This window comes from Aspergillus flavus, chromosome 8, assembly GCF_009017415.1.
Source record: "Aspergillus flavus chromosome 8, complete sequence".
NCBI classification, from domain to species: Eukaryota; Fungi; Ascomycota; class Eurotiomycetes; order Eurotiales; family Aspergillaceae; genus Aspergillus; species Aspergillus flavus.
In genome coordinates, this window is record NC_092403.1 from 982,088 (window position 1) to 995,452 (window position 13,365).

At 48.9% G+C, this 13,365-nt stretch overlaps 5 protein-coding genes across 5 annotated transcripts; 2 read left to right on the forward strand and 3 right to left on the reverse strand.

Annotated features, from left to right (window-relative positions):
• Positions 1 to 572: 572 nt before the first annotated feature.
• Positions 573 to 4,262, reverse strand: F9C07_12513 (putative RNA helicase-like splicing factor; the record flags this gene model as incomplete). The annotated part of the gene is made up of 1 exon (XM_041287604.1): positions 573 to 4,262. One exon carries the CDS (start codon positions 4,260 to 4,262, stop codon positions 573 to 575), a length of 3,690 nt encoding a protein of 1,229 aa, XP_041151432.1.
• Positions 4,263 to 4,462: 200 nt separating this feature from the next.
• F9C07_2287180 (ATP-dependent RNA helicase SUV3) lies at positions 4,463 to 7,769 on the reverse strand. The gene is made up of 3 exons (XM_041295478.2): positions 7,311 to 7,769; positions 6,132 to 7,246; positions 4,463 to 6,075 (listed from the first exon to the last, which is right to left on the reverse strand). Exons 1-3 carry the CDS (start codon positions 7,473 to 7,475, stop codon positions 5,115 to 5,117), a joined length of 2,241 nt encoding a protein of 746 aa, XP_041151431.1. The 5' UTR covers positions 7,476 to 7,769; the 3' UTR covers positions 4,463 to 5,114.
• Positions 7,770 to 7,976: 207 nt separating this feature from the next.
• F9C07_12515 (vesicle trafficking protein) lies at positions 7,977 to 10,829 on the forward strand. The gene is made up of 7 exons (XM_041295477.2): positions 7,977 to 8,185; positions 8,257 to 8,294; positions 8,350 to 8,437; positions 8,496 to 8,639; positions 8,695 to 8,897; positions 8,959 to 9,425; positions 9,491 to 10,829. The coding sequence occupies exons 1-7, from the start codon at positions 8,152 to 8,154 to the stop codon at positions 10,593 to 10,595; spliced, it is 2,079 nt and encodes a 692-aa protein (XP_041151430.1). The 5' UTR covers positions 7,977 to 8,151; the 3' UTR covers positions 10,596 to 10,829.
• Positions 10,830 to 10,947: 118 nt separating this feature from the next.
• On the reverse strand, positions 10,948 to 11,724 carry F9C07_12516 (uncharacterized protein; the record flags this gene model as incomplete). The annotated part of the gene is made up of 1 exon (XM_041287600.1): positions 10,948 to 11,724. The coding sequence occupies one exon, from the start codon at positions 11,722 to 11,724 to the stop codon at positions 10,948 to 10,950; it is 777 nt and encodes a 258-aa protein (XP_041151429.1).
• Positions 11,725 to 11,994: 270 nt separating this feature from the next.
• Positions 11,995 to 13,349, forward strand: F9C07_12517 (dehydrogenase with different specificitie; the record flags this gene model as incomplete). Its single annotated transcript, XM_041295476.1, has 2 exons — positions 11,995 to 12,171; positions 12,240 to 13,349. The coding sequence occupies 2 exons, from the start codon at positions 11,995 to 11,997 to the stop codon at positions 13,347 to 13,349; spliced, it is 1,287 nt and encodes a 428-aa protein (XP_041151428.1).
• Positions 13,350 to 13,365: the final 16 nt, after the last annotated feature.

A 13,365-nucleotide genomic window follows, 5' to 3' on the forward strand; every position in this document is an offset into this window, starting at 1 on the left:
GAGGCGTTTAATGCATTCTTGAACCATTCCCATTAATTCATTTTCCCATATTTCCAAGTTTTTGGTTAGGTACTACTAAGGTAGCCTTACTACCTAGATGATTCTTTACTAAGTAGAGAACCTGAGGTTTTAGTTAAATCTATTTCAGTAGCTGGGCTACTCAGGCCTACCGCCGGGCCGCCATAGATTGTAACCAGATCAAGTAAACTAAGCAGACAATATAGTCTATAGATTAAGCAAATAACAAGCACTTGAAGCAGACCAAGCAGACCTACTTAGTCAGAATCTCAGTGAAATAAACCATTCAGAAGATTAAGATATAGGAAAATAAATTAATGCGGATTGGCCGCAATGACATGCCGTAATTGTTAGAACGATGTCATTGCTTTCTATATCGTACGTTATACTGTGAATACAATCGTTGAGCTTCCGTATGCTCTCAATACAAAGCACAGTAAGGAAGCGACCAACAAAAAAAAACACTTCAATCGGGGTATTGCTGTAAAAGGGCACATATGGTAGTTACCCAGGTAATGTGGACATGACATGATGAAATTAGAAGTTGTACAAGTTTAACCCCAAGTTCCTCCACCACCTCCTCTACCTTGACGCCTCTGTGCGGATAGACGCCAATCATCCTCACCCGCAAAGCGATTGTGCAAGGGTTGGATACGCTCAGCCTTCTTACGCTTCGACAGGCGGTCAGTGGGAGCGACCTTGAAGAAGGTCGGAGCTGCCTCGACCAGCCATTTAGGCTCAATAGCTGTAGTGCAGTGCATGTATTCCTTCGTCGTAAGGACCAATGTGTGATAAATGACGTGTTCAGCCGGCTTGCCAAACAACGCAGAACTGGGGTGCATATAGACGGGTGTACCCTCAACAAGTGTTTTGTATCCTTCTTGGGGGTCCTTGCGCGCTGCATTTCTGAAGAACCCGGTGCATAGTGCTTGACGTACTTTAGTTGTGTTCCTTCCACATGAGACGATGCGGTGATGGTACCGGTCCATGATACCAAGAAGCTGCTGGCGCACGTCTTGAGCACGGCGGATCTGACGCGCCTGTATGAAGTTCTCGAAACACCAAGCATTGTTGAACTTTGAATTCTTCCAGCCGTTGTACACATTTAGTAGGGTCAAGTGATCGCCTTGTGGGTCGTGAAACTTGGCTTTCTTTTGATCTGCCTGCTGCTGCTTTTCTTTAGGTCTATAAAAGACCGATTGGATAGAGAGCATGGCAACGATGGTAAGGACTTCCTCGGAACATCCCATGTCGACTGACGCAATGAGGACCTTGGCAAGTGCTGGTTCCATGGGGAAGTCTGCCATCTTCCTACCCAAACGAGTCAGAAGGCCTTCATCATCGAGTGCAGACAATGCATAAAGTTCCTCCAGCGCAGTAAGCATGGTGTTTGTCGGAGGAGGGTCCATGAAGTCAAAGTGGAGCAGATCATTGATACCCATAGCTTTAAGCATAAGAATAGTATGTGAAAGATTTTGACGCTGGATCTCGGGAATTGTGGTTGGCAACATTTCCGATTGGTAGGCTGCTTCGGTATACAGACGAAAACACTTTCCTGGACCTGTTCTTCCAGCACGACCGGCTCGTTGCTTGGCCTGCGCTTGCGAGATAGGAGTGACCACCAAGGAGTCCATACCAAGTTTCGGATCGTAAGCATTTTGCTTCACGAAGCCAGGATCAATGACATAGTAGATGTTGTCGATGGTAATGGATGTTTCGGCAATATTGGTTGCAATGATTACCTTCCTGCCTCCTGGTGGTGCAGGTTCAAAAATCCTACTCTGCATCTCACTGGGAAGAGCAGAGTAGACAGGAAGGATAACAAGCTCTGGTACAGAAGAACCCAACGCTTTCATTCGCTCGTACAAAATCTCACATGAGGTATCAATTTCTTCTTGTCCCGTCAGAAAAACAAGAATATCACCAGAAGGCTCCGTTAAGTGAATCTGCATGACAGTGATTAAAGCCGCATCCAGGTAGTCAGACTCAGGCTCCTTTGAATACATAATCTCGACTGGGAATGTACGTCCAGGGATCGAGAAAATGGGGCAACCGTTGAAATACTCGGAGAACTTCTCTGCATCTAACGTAGCTGAAGTAACAATAAGTCGAAGATCAGGTCTCCGCTTTATTGTCTTTTTTAGCAATCCGAAAAGGACGTCTGTAGCAATTGTCCGCTCGTGGGCCTCATCAAGCATGATGACTGAGTACCTCTTCAAGTCTGGGTCTAGAAGGACTTCTCTTTGAAGCATTCCGTCAGTCATGTATTTGATTCGTGTCTCAGGGCTGGTGCAGTCTTCAAAACGAATCGTGTATCCAACCTCTGCACCGAGCTTGCAGCCAACTTCTTCAGCTACACGTTTTGCGACTGACATTGCGGCCACACGTCTTGGTTGGGTACATCCGATAATGCCATTATTTCCATAACCAGCCTCAGCTAAGTACTGTGTCAGTTGTGTGGTCTTTCCGGAACCAGTATCTCCAACAACAATCAACAACTGGTTGTCACGAACAGCATCAAGAAGTTGCTTCCGGAACTTGAAAACCGGCAGACTTTCGCGTTGTTGCTTAATAGACATCGATGTTCGCTTGCCAAGAGATTGATTCTTGCCCATTGTAACTCTTTTCCATTCAGGCACAGCGTCATCGGGTTTAGGTTGTTGGGCCGTTCGAAGATCAGCCGCAAATTTCCGGTCTTCTGGCGCGGCCATTGGATCTTGCCATTGTGCATTAAGATCAACTCCTGCAGCTTGTTCCGCAGCCTTATCCTGAGCCTCTTGTTGACGAAGGTCTCTTCGTTCTTTAGCCAAGTTCGTACCCGCCATAGCTGCTCTGTTCATAGACCCATCTGGCGCCTTGACAACTCTGATAGGAGATAATTCCAGGGACATCTTAGTTTGACCAGCCAAGAAGGGCGGCTCCTCATCTCGGACTTCAATATCAATATCTTCTTCCTCCTCAAAGGTGCCCTCGCCTGTCAGTGTTGCATGGTATTCCTCGTCGAGATCGGGGTAGTCAGCCGCTGACGCAACACCGGATGCGATCAGCTGTCTAATTTCCCACCGCTCTGGTGAAGTTAAACGCTTTCGGTTTTTCATAGGCCTTCCATTAGAATCCTCGATGACAGGCACGTCCGAGCTCAAGTTTCCATATCGGTCATTAGCTGAAGTCCCGTCGAGGCGTTCCATATTGGCGCCAGATGCCAGTCGGCGTTGAGGAATAAGATCAAGCCCAGTCACTTGGTCGACTTCCTTCATCGAAAGTCCAATGCGAGACCCTTGTATACTGATGACCTTAACTTTGACCGGCTGACCTCTGGAGACCAAATCCGAAGGGTGATTTACTCGCGCTCCTTCTTGCATTGCAGAAACGTGTACCAGGCCATCCACTTTGCCTTTGACGCCTGAGAGATTCACGAAGGCTCCGAAGTCCTTCACACCAGTGACACGTCCATCGTAGACCTTGTACAGTATCGGGGCATCATCTAGCTCAACTGGGGGTGGTTTCCGAAAATGGTCGTCCTGGCTCCGGTCATGCCGCCGCTGGCGCCGCTCGCTGCGACCATCGCGATGTTCATCGCGGCTGGAATACTTGCTTCGCGTACGGCCGAATTCGTCAACGCCGTCATCTCTCTTACGATAACGGGGGCTATGTGACCTCGATCGGGAACGATATTTGTCCTTGCGCCGACGTCCACGATCGTAGTCATCGTAACCAGGGCTTCTGCTCCGTTTCCTGCTACTCCGGTCCTCGCCTGTCGTGTGACCCTTCTCTTCTCGGGCCTTTCCTGCTAGCCCTTCAAGCATCGCAAATGTATCATCCATTGCATCGGCCTTGGCATCGCCTTCGTCCGAATTTTTCCTATCCGTGTAGTCGTCCTCATCCCACTGCGGTGCCTTGTCCGGAACAGCTAGACCTTTGAATACGCGCGCCTTCTTTTCGAGTGCATCGAGTACGTCCATATCATCACCCCCTTCCGCTTTGTCGGCATCATCCGTCTTCTTCGTCTTATATTTCGGGTGCATAGTGAGCACCAGACGGTCAATACTCTCCATCAAACTCTGAGGGAACTCCGCGCCCATCTCGTCTAGGGTCTCCTTGAATTTCGAAAATGAACCGCATTTCAGATGCTGGTCAATCACGAACTCCGCTAATGTCTTGTCATTGATACCCAAGTGGTTCTGGAGTTCGCTCGTAATTCGCGAAACGAGCGAAAAGAGCTCCAGAGACTGGAGGTCATCCATGACTGGCGCTTCGAAAGTGACCGCAAGTCAGCGAACAATTAAAACCAATCAAATGGGTTCTTGAATATGTTGATTATCCGCAGAAGAGTGTGCTACGCACCTCTCTGGTCAGTAGGTTGCGTTTCGCCAGTCTTTGAATGGTTGATGAATCGGGAAAGCTCACTGTCGCGGAAAATCGTTCTGGCGTATTGCGGACCACTCGCCACTGATAAGATAAGCCAACCTCAAATGTATTCAGCACGAATGAATCCATTCATATATTTTTTTATTTTTACAACGTAAAAAAATTGTTAGAGGTTCTGGATTGCCTGGGTCACTTATGGTCAAATGGAGAGTGAATACAAGTGAAACAACTTGGATGTTTGGGGAAGTTACTGTAGGAAGCGAAGTTGGTCAATATGGCAACATTTATATAGAAGGAACTATGTAAGTATGTTTGCTGCAATTGGAAAACATACAACATTACAAGGGAGTTTTTAAAAGGGTTACCTTATGTCGTGCAAATAGAATTAGAATCAAGCTGGGTCATATCAGGCAGCAAAAAGAAATGAATGGTATGTATTTTACCATCAATTGGCGTGACCTAGATCTATTTACTGATATAATATACACTTAATTTACATTTGTATGTTACACTAACCCCTAATTCTTATCATCCAAATAAGGAAAGTCTCCGACTATAATTTGGCCCCCTAAGATGTTTGAATGCCAAACTTCAACCGAAAAAGGCAAAGTTTGGCTTGTATCGTTCTCGCTACCATCGCGATGGCTAGGATGAAGAGAGTGGAGAAGATGTTGGGATGCTTCGTTCCAATGAGATCCGCAGTAGAAATATTGGTAAGGCATGAAGTCTTACGCAGCCTGTGCCTCCGGGCTGACCCTTTCTAGAGAGTCGTTTTCGGCCGAGAGATCAATTGGAACTGTTTCCTCACCCTCTTCTTCGAAAGCGTCAAGATCTGCTTCAGCAAGTAACCGTTTATGGTCCTGAATCTGTTTCTGCAGAGCGATCTGGCGGCGAAGCGAGGCGTCCTTTCTCAGCTTCTTATTGGCAGAGAACTCAGTCAGTGCCCTAACCATTCTCTCTTCAACTAGCTCCTTCACGTGTGCGGCAAGAGTTCTGTCTGTGAAGACTCCACCGAATCGGAAACTGAGCCACGAGTACAATATTACAGACTTGTGCAATATCTCCAAGTCATGCAAATATTCCTTGTTTCCAGACACGGGCTCTTCTAAAATCTCCAAATTCAAGTCTGGTATGTCCAGCAAGCGACCGCCTGTGTGCTCGGCGACACACTGCGCAAATGCACAGGCAACATCGCGCGAGGAGATGTCCCGGGTATGCATGGGCGCAGCCATGAAAGTCATTTGGTCTTCAAATCGCAAGCCGCTCACAGTGTCTATAACCTCGGCGTTATCCAACTGACCCCGAGGATCACACATGAAGAACAAAGGATGGACTTGGGAAACATCGATAAGACGTTTAATGATGTATTCCAACGGAACGCTCTGAGGGAAGTATGCGGCAAACCTCTGGAAAATAGGCTCCGGAGGGAACACGCCGGCCGCAGTGATTGGAGGGGGCTCGATTCCCATGGCCTGGTGAATGTAGGGAAGATCCACCTCTTCTAGGGATGTTACATAACCGACATTTGTCCCGTCATTCTCGGCAGCTTTTCCTTTCTTCTGTTGTTGTGCAGCCGACCGGTAACGACCAGCGCGTCCTGCGATCTGTTTGATTTCAGGTACGGAAAGCCTCACAAGACCACCTGGCACCCTCTTCACGAGAGTTTCGAAAATGATACGTTTGCAACTCCTGTAGAAAGGTTGATTAGAATATATGGTGTGCTAATATAGCGACAGCAGACTCACAAATTTAGACCCATACCAATGGCATCGCTAGCAACCAGATAGTCGTATTCGTTATTTGGGTCATTGAAAAGACTGGCTTGCTGAGTCCGAATTTCAGCTGGTAAGCTTCCATACACAATTGCCGCCCGTTTCCCAGTGACCTTTTCAATATCTGCTTTGAGCGCGTGAATTCCGACACGAGAAAAGGCGACCAAGCAATCTCCCTTTTGCAGGTTCTTTAGGTCGCCCCTCAGACTTCGGTCCATAACCTTCAGAGGGTTTAGTCGCTCATATCGATGAATTTCGAGCTTATCTCCTGTAAGAGCTGCTAACTCTCGTATCAGAGGTACAACCCTTGGCTCACCACAGAGATGAAGTTCCTTAGCACGTGCACCAAGTACAGCACGAGTCCAGGCCCATCCGCGTTTGGGGTCCCCAATCATTTGAATTTCATCAATGACCCCTACATCGTACGGTTGTCCTAGATTAACCATCTCAACTGTATTGCTCACAATAGTCGGTGCCTGGCCTTCAGGGATTTTGACGTCATCTCCAGTGACAAGACTGCACGTAGTTCCGTTGGCCTGAAACCGATGGTATACTTCCTGCGCAAGTAGTCTTAGTGGCCCAGCATAGAAGCCACTTTTACTAGCCTCGAGCTTTTTTAATGCCTGATACGTTTTCCCCGAGTTCGTTGGCCCAACGTGCAGGTGTATTGTCCGCTGTATAGATCGCGCTTGTGGATACCACTCTGCTGGAAAACGCATATCCGCCACTTTCTTCTGCTGTTCTATATTGGGCGTTGAGTATTTCGAAGTGACATCCTCGGCGTATAGAAGATACTCCAACTCATTCTTTAGGCCCCGAACGCCAGATTGAATGTACGTCTTTTGTAATGTGGTCTTCACTTGCCGTAGAGTGCCGAACCCCCCACTAGTTGCTCGGTCTTCCAACTTGCATGCGTTCATCACATATCGTTCAAACCTCTGCCATCCAGATAACGCCGACTCAGAGCTCTGTGATAGTTCTTTCTTGAGCTCTTTCAGCAGAGTCGCCACGATGATTGAGAAGTCCGGTGCGGTGACATTTTGCCTTAAATTCTTCGTAGCGGAACGGAGGGAAGGTCTAGCCGGAGACTACTCAGGAAAAGAAGCTATTATTATATGAGTAACCAAAGAAGGAGCCAAGAGGGGCAAATACATTGTCAGGCTTAGTCTGTGCGGCCTCTTGTGCCTTCTTTGACTTTTGCAGCCGTTTCGACCTCTGAAGTGCTGATGTGGTGGAAAATGTTCGTATCCCCGAGCGGAAAAGAGGCTGTATAGCGCATGACAGGCAATGACTGCCTCTATTCGCCCATGACTGCATTCCTTAAGCGAGAAGGCGGGTTTCAGATGGGGAGCGCGTTCGAAAGGCGCCGGGGATGATTCGCGGCCGAAATACTTAAGCTGTTGCAGATTTTGTAACGCGGAAAAGCTGCATATAATGGTGCATGGAGCTAGCAGGGGAACCTGCGACCAAGGCCGTGCAATGCATTTAACAACAGACGACAAGGTTGGTTGAAAAATTTAAAGTATCATTTTGCAGGAGTACCAATGACATCGGCAAATTGACCGTATTCAACCAAATGAAAGAATATCTTCCAGTTTTAGTATCTAGCCACTGCCGCCTTAGTCATAGTCGCACCCTTGATCATACCTTGTATTTCCATTGCTGTTAAAGCAGCAGGGAGCAATATCCTGATACGGGAAGGCCGAAAGCGTGCCGGCGCCACACCGCATGAATGCTGCCGATCCGCCGCAATCTATGATGGATTAAATGGTGGGGACAGTTGGGAGAGGGTCTCTAGTAACAGATACGTTTCAAAAAGAAAGAACTCACTTCCCTCCCCAACCCCTCCACCCCCTGATTGGACTCTCTTTCTTGTCGCCTGCCTCGTCTCATTGTTCTCCCTATACCAGTCGCTTTCAGGCTGCAGTCTTATTGTTTTCAAGTCTGCGACATCAAACCTAACCTACAGCTAGAGGGCTGCCGGCCAGCCAAGATGAACTCCTCCATACTTAATATTCAACGCGAAAGTGAGTCCTTCTGTAGTTATATATTCAGTAAAATAAATTGTTCCTTGTACTAACTGAACTGTACCACATAGTCATTCTCAATACAATCCGGTATACGGCAGGGAATGAGGTGTGCTAAGACCCCTCCTCCTTATGGACGCGGAACTAATGGTGGTGACGTGCAGTGGAAAGTCCTGGTTGTGGACGAGACCAGTCGGAAATTAATCGATAATGCTGTGAGCGAGGATGATATTCTCAACCTCAATGTTACCAGTAAGCCCGGTATTTCGATTGATAATGAATCGCATCGGCTAATGACCATTCTTGCAAGATGTCGAGCAGATCGAGGAAAAGCGGAAAACCAACCCTATGGATGCGCTGTATATCCTATCGCCCCAATCACATATTGTCGATTGCCTGATGGCCGACTTTGAGCGAAAGCGATACAAGAAGGCCTGGTTGGTTTGGACGTCATGTCGGTCACATCTCCTTTTCGGCACCTTCGAGTTGAGTTCTAACCTCGTCTACAGACCTCGACCCTCAACAGCGCACTAGACTAGAACGATCTCAAATGGCCCAAGAACAAATTGCCGGCTTCCGTGTTATGAGTGTCGACTACTTTCCGAGGGAATCGCGTCTTGTCACGTTCCGAGATCCGTGGAGTTTCCCCGTGTTGTTTCACCCCGGCTGCAACCACTTGATTCGCGGGCACCTGGAGGGGCTGGCACAGAAGGTATGATACATTTGGTTTTTGATGTGGGATCATAGTTGTCGATCACTGACCGGGGACCTAGATTGTATCTCTTTGTGTGAGTTTAGGAGAGTATCCCGTGATTCGATACTATAAGCCTAGAGCGCCAACGCACGAAGCCAGTGTTATGTGCTCGCACCTTGCCCGATTTATTCAGAATGAACTAGATCAGTTTGCCCACTTTCAAAAGGACTTCCCGCCCCCTTCCCAGAGACCTCGAGGCGTTCTTATGGTGGTGGATCGCTCTATGGACGTTGTTGCTCCACTTATCCACGAATTTACGTACCAATCTATGGTGCATGACTTGCTACCGATAAAGGATGGCGACAAAGTCACTTACAAAACGATTATAAACGAAGGTAGCCACAATGAAGAACTTAAGGAGATGGAAATTTCCGAAAACGATAACGTCTGGGTTGACTACAGACATCTTCATATGAAAGATGTGCTTGGAAAATTGGGTGAAGACTTTGCCAAATTCAGAGCAGCCAACCCTCAATTTGCTGAAGAGTGAGTCCTCGCTGCCCTAAGATCTCTTAGTCGTGGATCTCCTTTCTTTGCTAACTTTCCTATAGAAACGACAAAGCCAACGTGAACACAATCAAAGACATGCTAGCTGGTCTCACAGAGTTCCAACAGGGTAGGGACGCATATACGCTCCATCTTAACATGGCACAAGAATGCATGAAACACTTCCAGGAGCACAAGCTATTAGAAGTAAGCTCGGTTGAACAGTGCTTGTCCACTGGGCTGGATGAGAACTACAAAAAGGCAAAGAATTTGGCTTCACAGCTTGTTCAGCTACTTGATGATGATGCAGTGGACCATCAAGACAGACTTCGGCTTTTAATCCTCTACATCATGTACAGAGGGGGCATCCTGGGTGGAGATATCAGGAAGCTTATGGCGCACGCTCAACTCCCACCGCAGGATGGAGACGTTATTTCCAACCTCGATTTACTTGGTTCTAGAGTAGAGAAACAACTCAAAGATGAGAAACCACCTGTCCAGCCGCTGTTCCACAGAAAACCTCCATCGCCCGCAGAATCCGACGAAACTAGTTTGTCGAGATATGAATTGAACTTGAAGTTGATGCTCGAGGAGTTGGTTCGAGGAACTTTGGACCCGACGGCTTTCCCCCCCACCCGGCCCAACACTGAGGCAGAGGGCATGGGAGGGCCTCAGGATACCCTCTCACAAGCCTCTCTGCGGAGCGCCAAACCGACTTGGGCTCGGACCCGTTCAGCCACAGAGCAACCCCGACAACGCATCATCGTCTTCATGGCTGGCGGTGCAACGTATGGCGAAGCTCGTTCCTGCTACGAGGTCTCCCAAGCATTCAACAAGGATGTTTTCCTTGCGACGTCGCATATGCTAAGTCCTGGTTTGTTCTTAAAACAGCTCGGGGACCTCAGTGCCGACAGAAGGCGCCTAGACATCCCAGCCGAACGGCCAAAGCCAACGGCCCCAGCCCATTTGTTTGAAAAAGATCCCCCACCGCAGCCTCAGCCAGTGCCCAAGAAGGCTCCAGCCCCGAAGCTCAACCCTCCGGCGCCTCCTTCGGCAGCTATGGGCGCCATGTCCCTAGGATCCAATGGTGCAGCACCTGCACCAAGCAGCGCAAAGCCACATAAGGAGAAGAAAGAAAAGAAGCACCATCACTTCTTTAGGCGGTCATAGTGCCTCCACTTTCTCTCAGAACCTCTTCAAGGATAATAACATTCTCCTTGACTACCGACGGCTATAGCCGTTTGAAGTCTATACCTATGTCTTTCTACTACAGCGTCTGTGATACCAATCTCTCGGGTTTTATTTTGAGCACCGAAGGCGCCACGGCGCTAAATGGATATCTTCTTGTATCCTATTCTATCTTCTCTTTGATATAATCTTCTGTCCATGTACGTAGTTAATGCATGTACCATTTGAAACACACTCTCCAATGTCGAAAATCCAGCACACCCAAGTAAAGAAAAGAAATTTATCTAAAAGGGGTATCTTACAATCATGCCAAACGCCGAACCCATCCTAACCGCTACTGCCCTAGATACTTTAAAACGTCATCACTTTGGAAAAACTGTTCCCGCAACTTCTCCCCCCTCTTTCTAGCATCTAAGTAGCTCTTCCTTACCTCCTTTGCATTCAACTTCTGCACCTTAGCCGGCCTTTCAACCACTCGAATCTTACCCTTACCACCCTCCTTCGCCTCATCATCACCCTGAGCCCCCAGACCAACGGTATCAACCTTCAACCGCCCCTTTAACGGCTCCCGTATCCCCTCTCGCCCAGACACTCCCAATCCCAATCGACTATCTGGATCCCACCCATAAGCAGCCAAGTATCTCAGCCCATGCCTCGTCCGATCCAAATGCGACGGCGGATGTGAATGCGACAAACACACCTGATGCGCTAGCGACGCCTCGTGCGGTCGGTCACCGGTCATCATAGCCCCATGTCCCAACTCATCCCCATCAATCGGAAGACTACACACATCGCAGCGGGGAATGGCAGAAGGCGAAGCCGGAGCCGACTGCACCTCCGCATCACGACTTCCAACATCCCCAGACACACGCTCAGCGGGCGTACCAGGCTCCGAAACCTGCTTTTCCTTCGGCATAACGATCGACAGATATTTGTTGGCTATACTGGTCCCCGAGGAGGCTGGTTGCGCCGCCGGCGCAGAAGTAGTATTAAGCTCATGTTCCGAAGACCGCACGAACTGAACTCTCTTGCGACGGATTCCGGCGCCGAATGGTCGTTGGCTTTCTACCGGGAGGAAGTAATCTTCGTCGGTGGCTTCGTTGGAGGTCATGTCTTGTTTAGTAGGAGGTCAATGTGTTTCATTTCAATGACTTAAGTGGTTTGCGGGCGTTATTCTAATTTATCGACGCACTAGCTAAGTGGGTCCATACCGCTGACGAAGCAGATGGCGGTAGACTGGGCGGTGAGCTTATTTGTGGTCTGGGCCCTGCATTTGATCCTATGTTTAGTAGCAGCTTTCTGTCCATAATTGGATTGTTCCTTTTTACAAGTTGTCGGTACCTGCCCTTGTTTGTTTGGATGAGGAATCAACTATCGCACAATGCCTATTCCCTTGCTTGCTCAGGGGTTCCAGGAGGGTATCTCCTCTATTCCTTATGCGTGGACAGTTTTGAAGATCGTGCCATTTGTGCTCTTGGTTGCTGCGTTGAAGTATTATTTCGGTGGTGCCCGAAATGGATCGGAGCGGTTGATGCACTCTAAGGTTGTGATGGTCACGGTATGCTCTCCCTGTTTGGCTGGCCTCTGTTCGAATGGAGTTGAAGAATCTAATCCGGGTTTCTATAGGGTGGAACATCAGGAATAGGAGCCAGCGTCGTCCACGAACTTGCCTCTCGCGGTGCCCAGGTCATCCTCCTCACAAAGCATGCCCCCTCGGACGTCTTCCTGGTTGATTATATCGAGGATATCCGAAAGTCAACGAAAAACCAACTCATCTACGCCGAGCAGGTAGATCTGTCCTCGCTGCACTCAATCCGCACATTCGCAACAAAATGGATCGATAACGTCCCCCCGCGCCGACTAGACATGGTCATCCTGTGTGGAAACACAGCCGCACCTTCATCCGCCAGCCGAAAGCTGACCGCAGACGGGCTCGACGAAGAATGGCAAGTGAATTATCTCGCCAACTTCCACCTCTTGAGTATCCTCAGTCCGGCGCTAAGGGCCCAGCCACCTCATCGTGATGTGCGGGTCATTTTCACGACCTGTTCGAGCTACATCGGAGCCAAAATTGACCCTAAGCAAATCGAGGCAGCTTGTACACCCGACGCCCCAGCGCCGCGGGGAACGAAAAACGGCAAGAATGTGAAGAAAGTAGGGGCTGGATCGAAGAAATCCAAACCCAGCCTGTTCGGAGCGAGCAAGCTTGCCTTGATGTCTTTCTCTCAGTCCTTCCAGAAACACTTGAATGCTTTCGAACGTCCCGATAAGATGCCTCCGTGTACGCGTGTGATTGTTGTTGACCCTGGCTTTAGTCGCACCCCGGGTACTCGTCGCTGGTTGACGGGTGGGTCGCTTTGGGGGCTTCTGCTTTACCTCATTACCTGGCCTTTGTGGTGGTTGGTCCTGAAGTCCCCGCAGCAGGGCGCCCAGAGTATTCTGTATGCTGCCATGGAGGCTAGATTCGGTCGTGGCACTGGTGGATGGATGATCAAGGAGTGTCAGGAGGTGGATTTTGCTCGCAAAGACATCAAGGATGAAGAGGCTGGGAAACTGCTGTGGCAATTCAGCGAAGCGCAAATTGAGCAGAAGGAGAAGGAAAGTGCCGTGAAAAGGGCACTGGCCAAGAAGGAGCAGCAGGAGAAGGAAAAGCAGAAGAACAATGGCGCTTCCAGTTCTAAACCTGCAGCGAAAGAGCAGACTCCAGGATCGCGAAGGAGCCGGAAAGCTAAATAGACTGTATACTAAAATC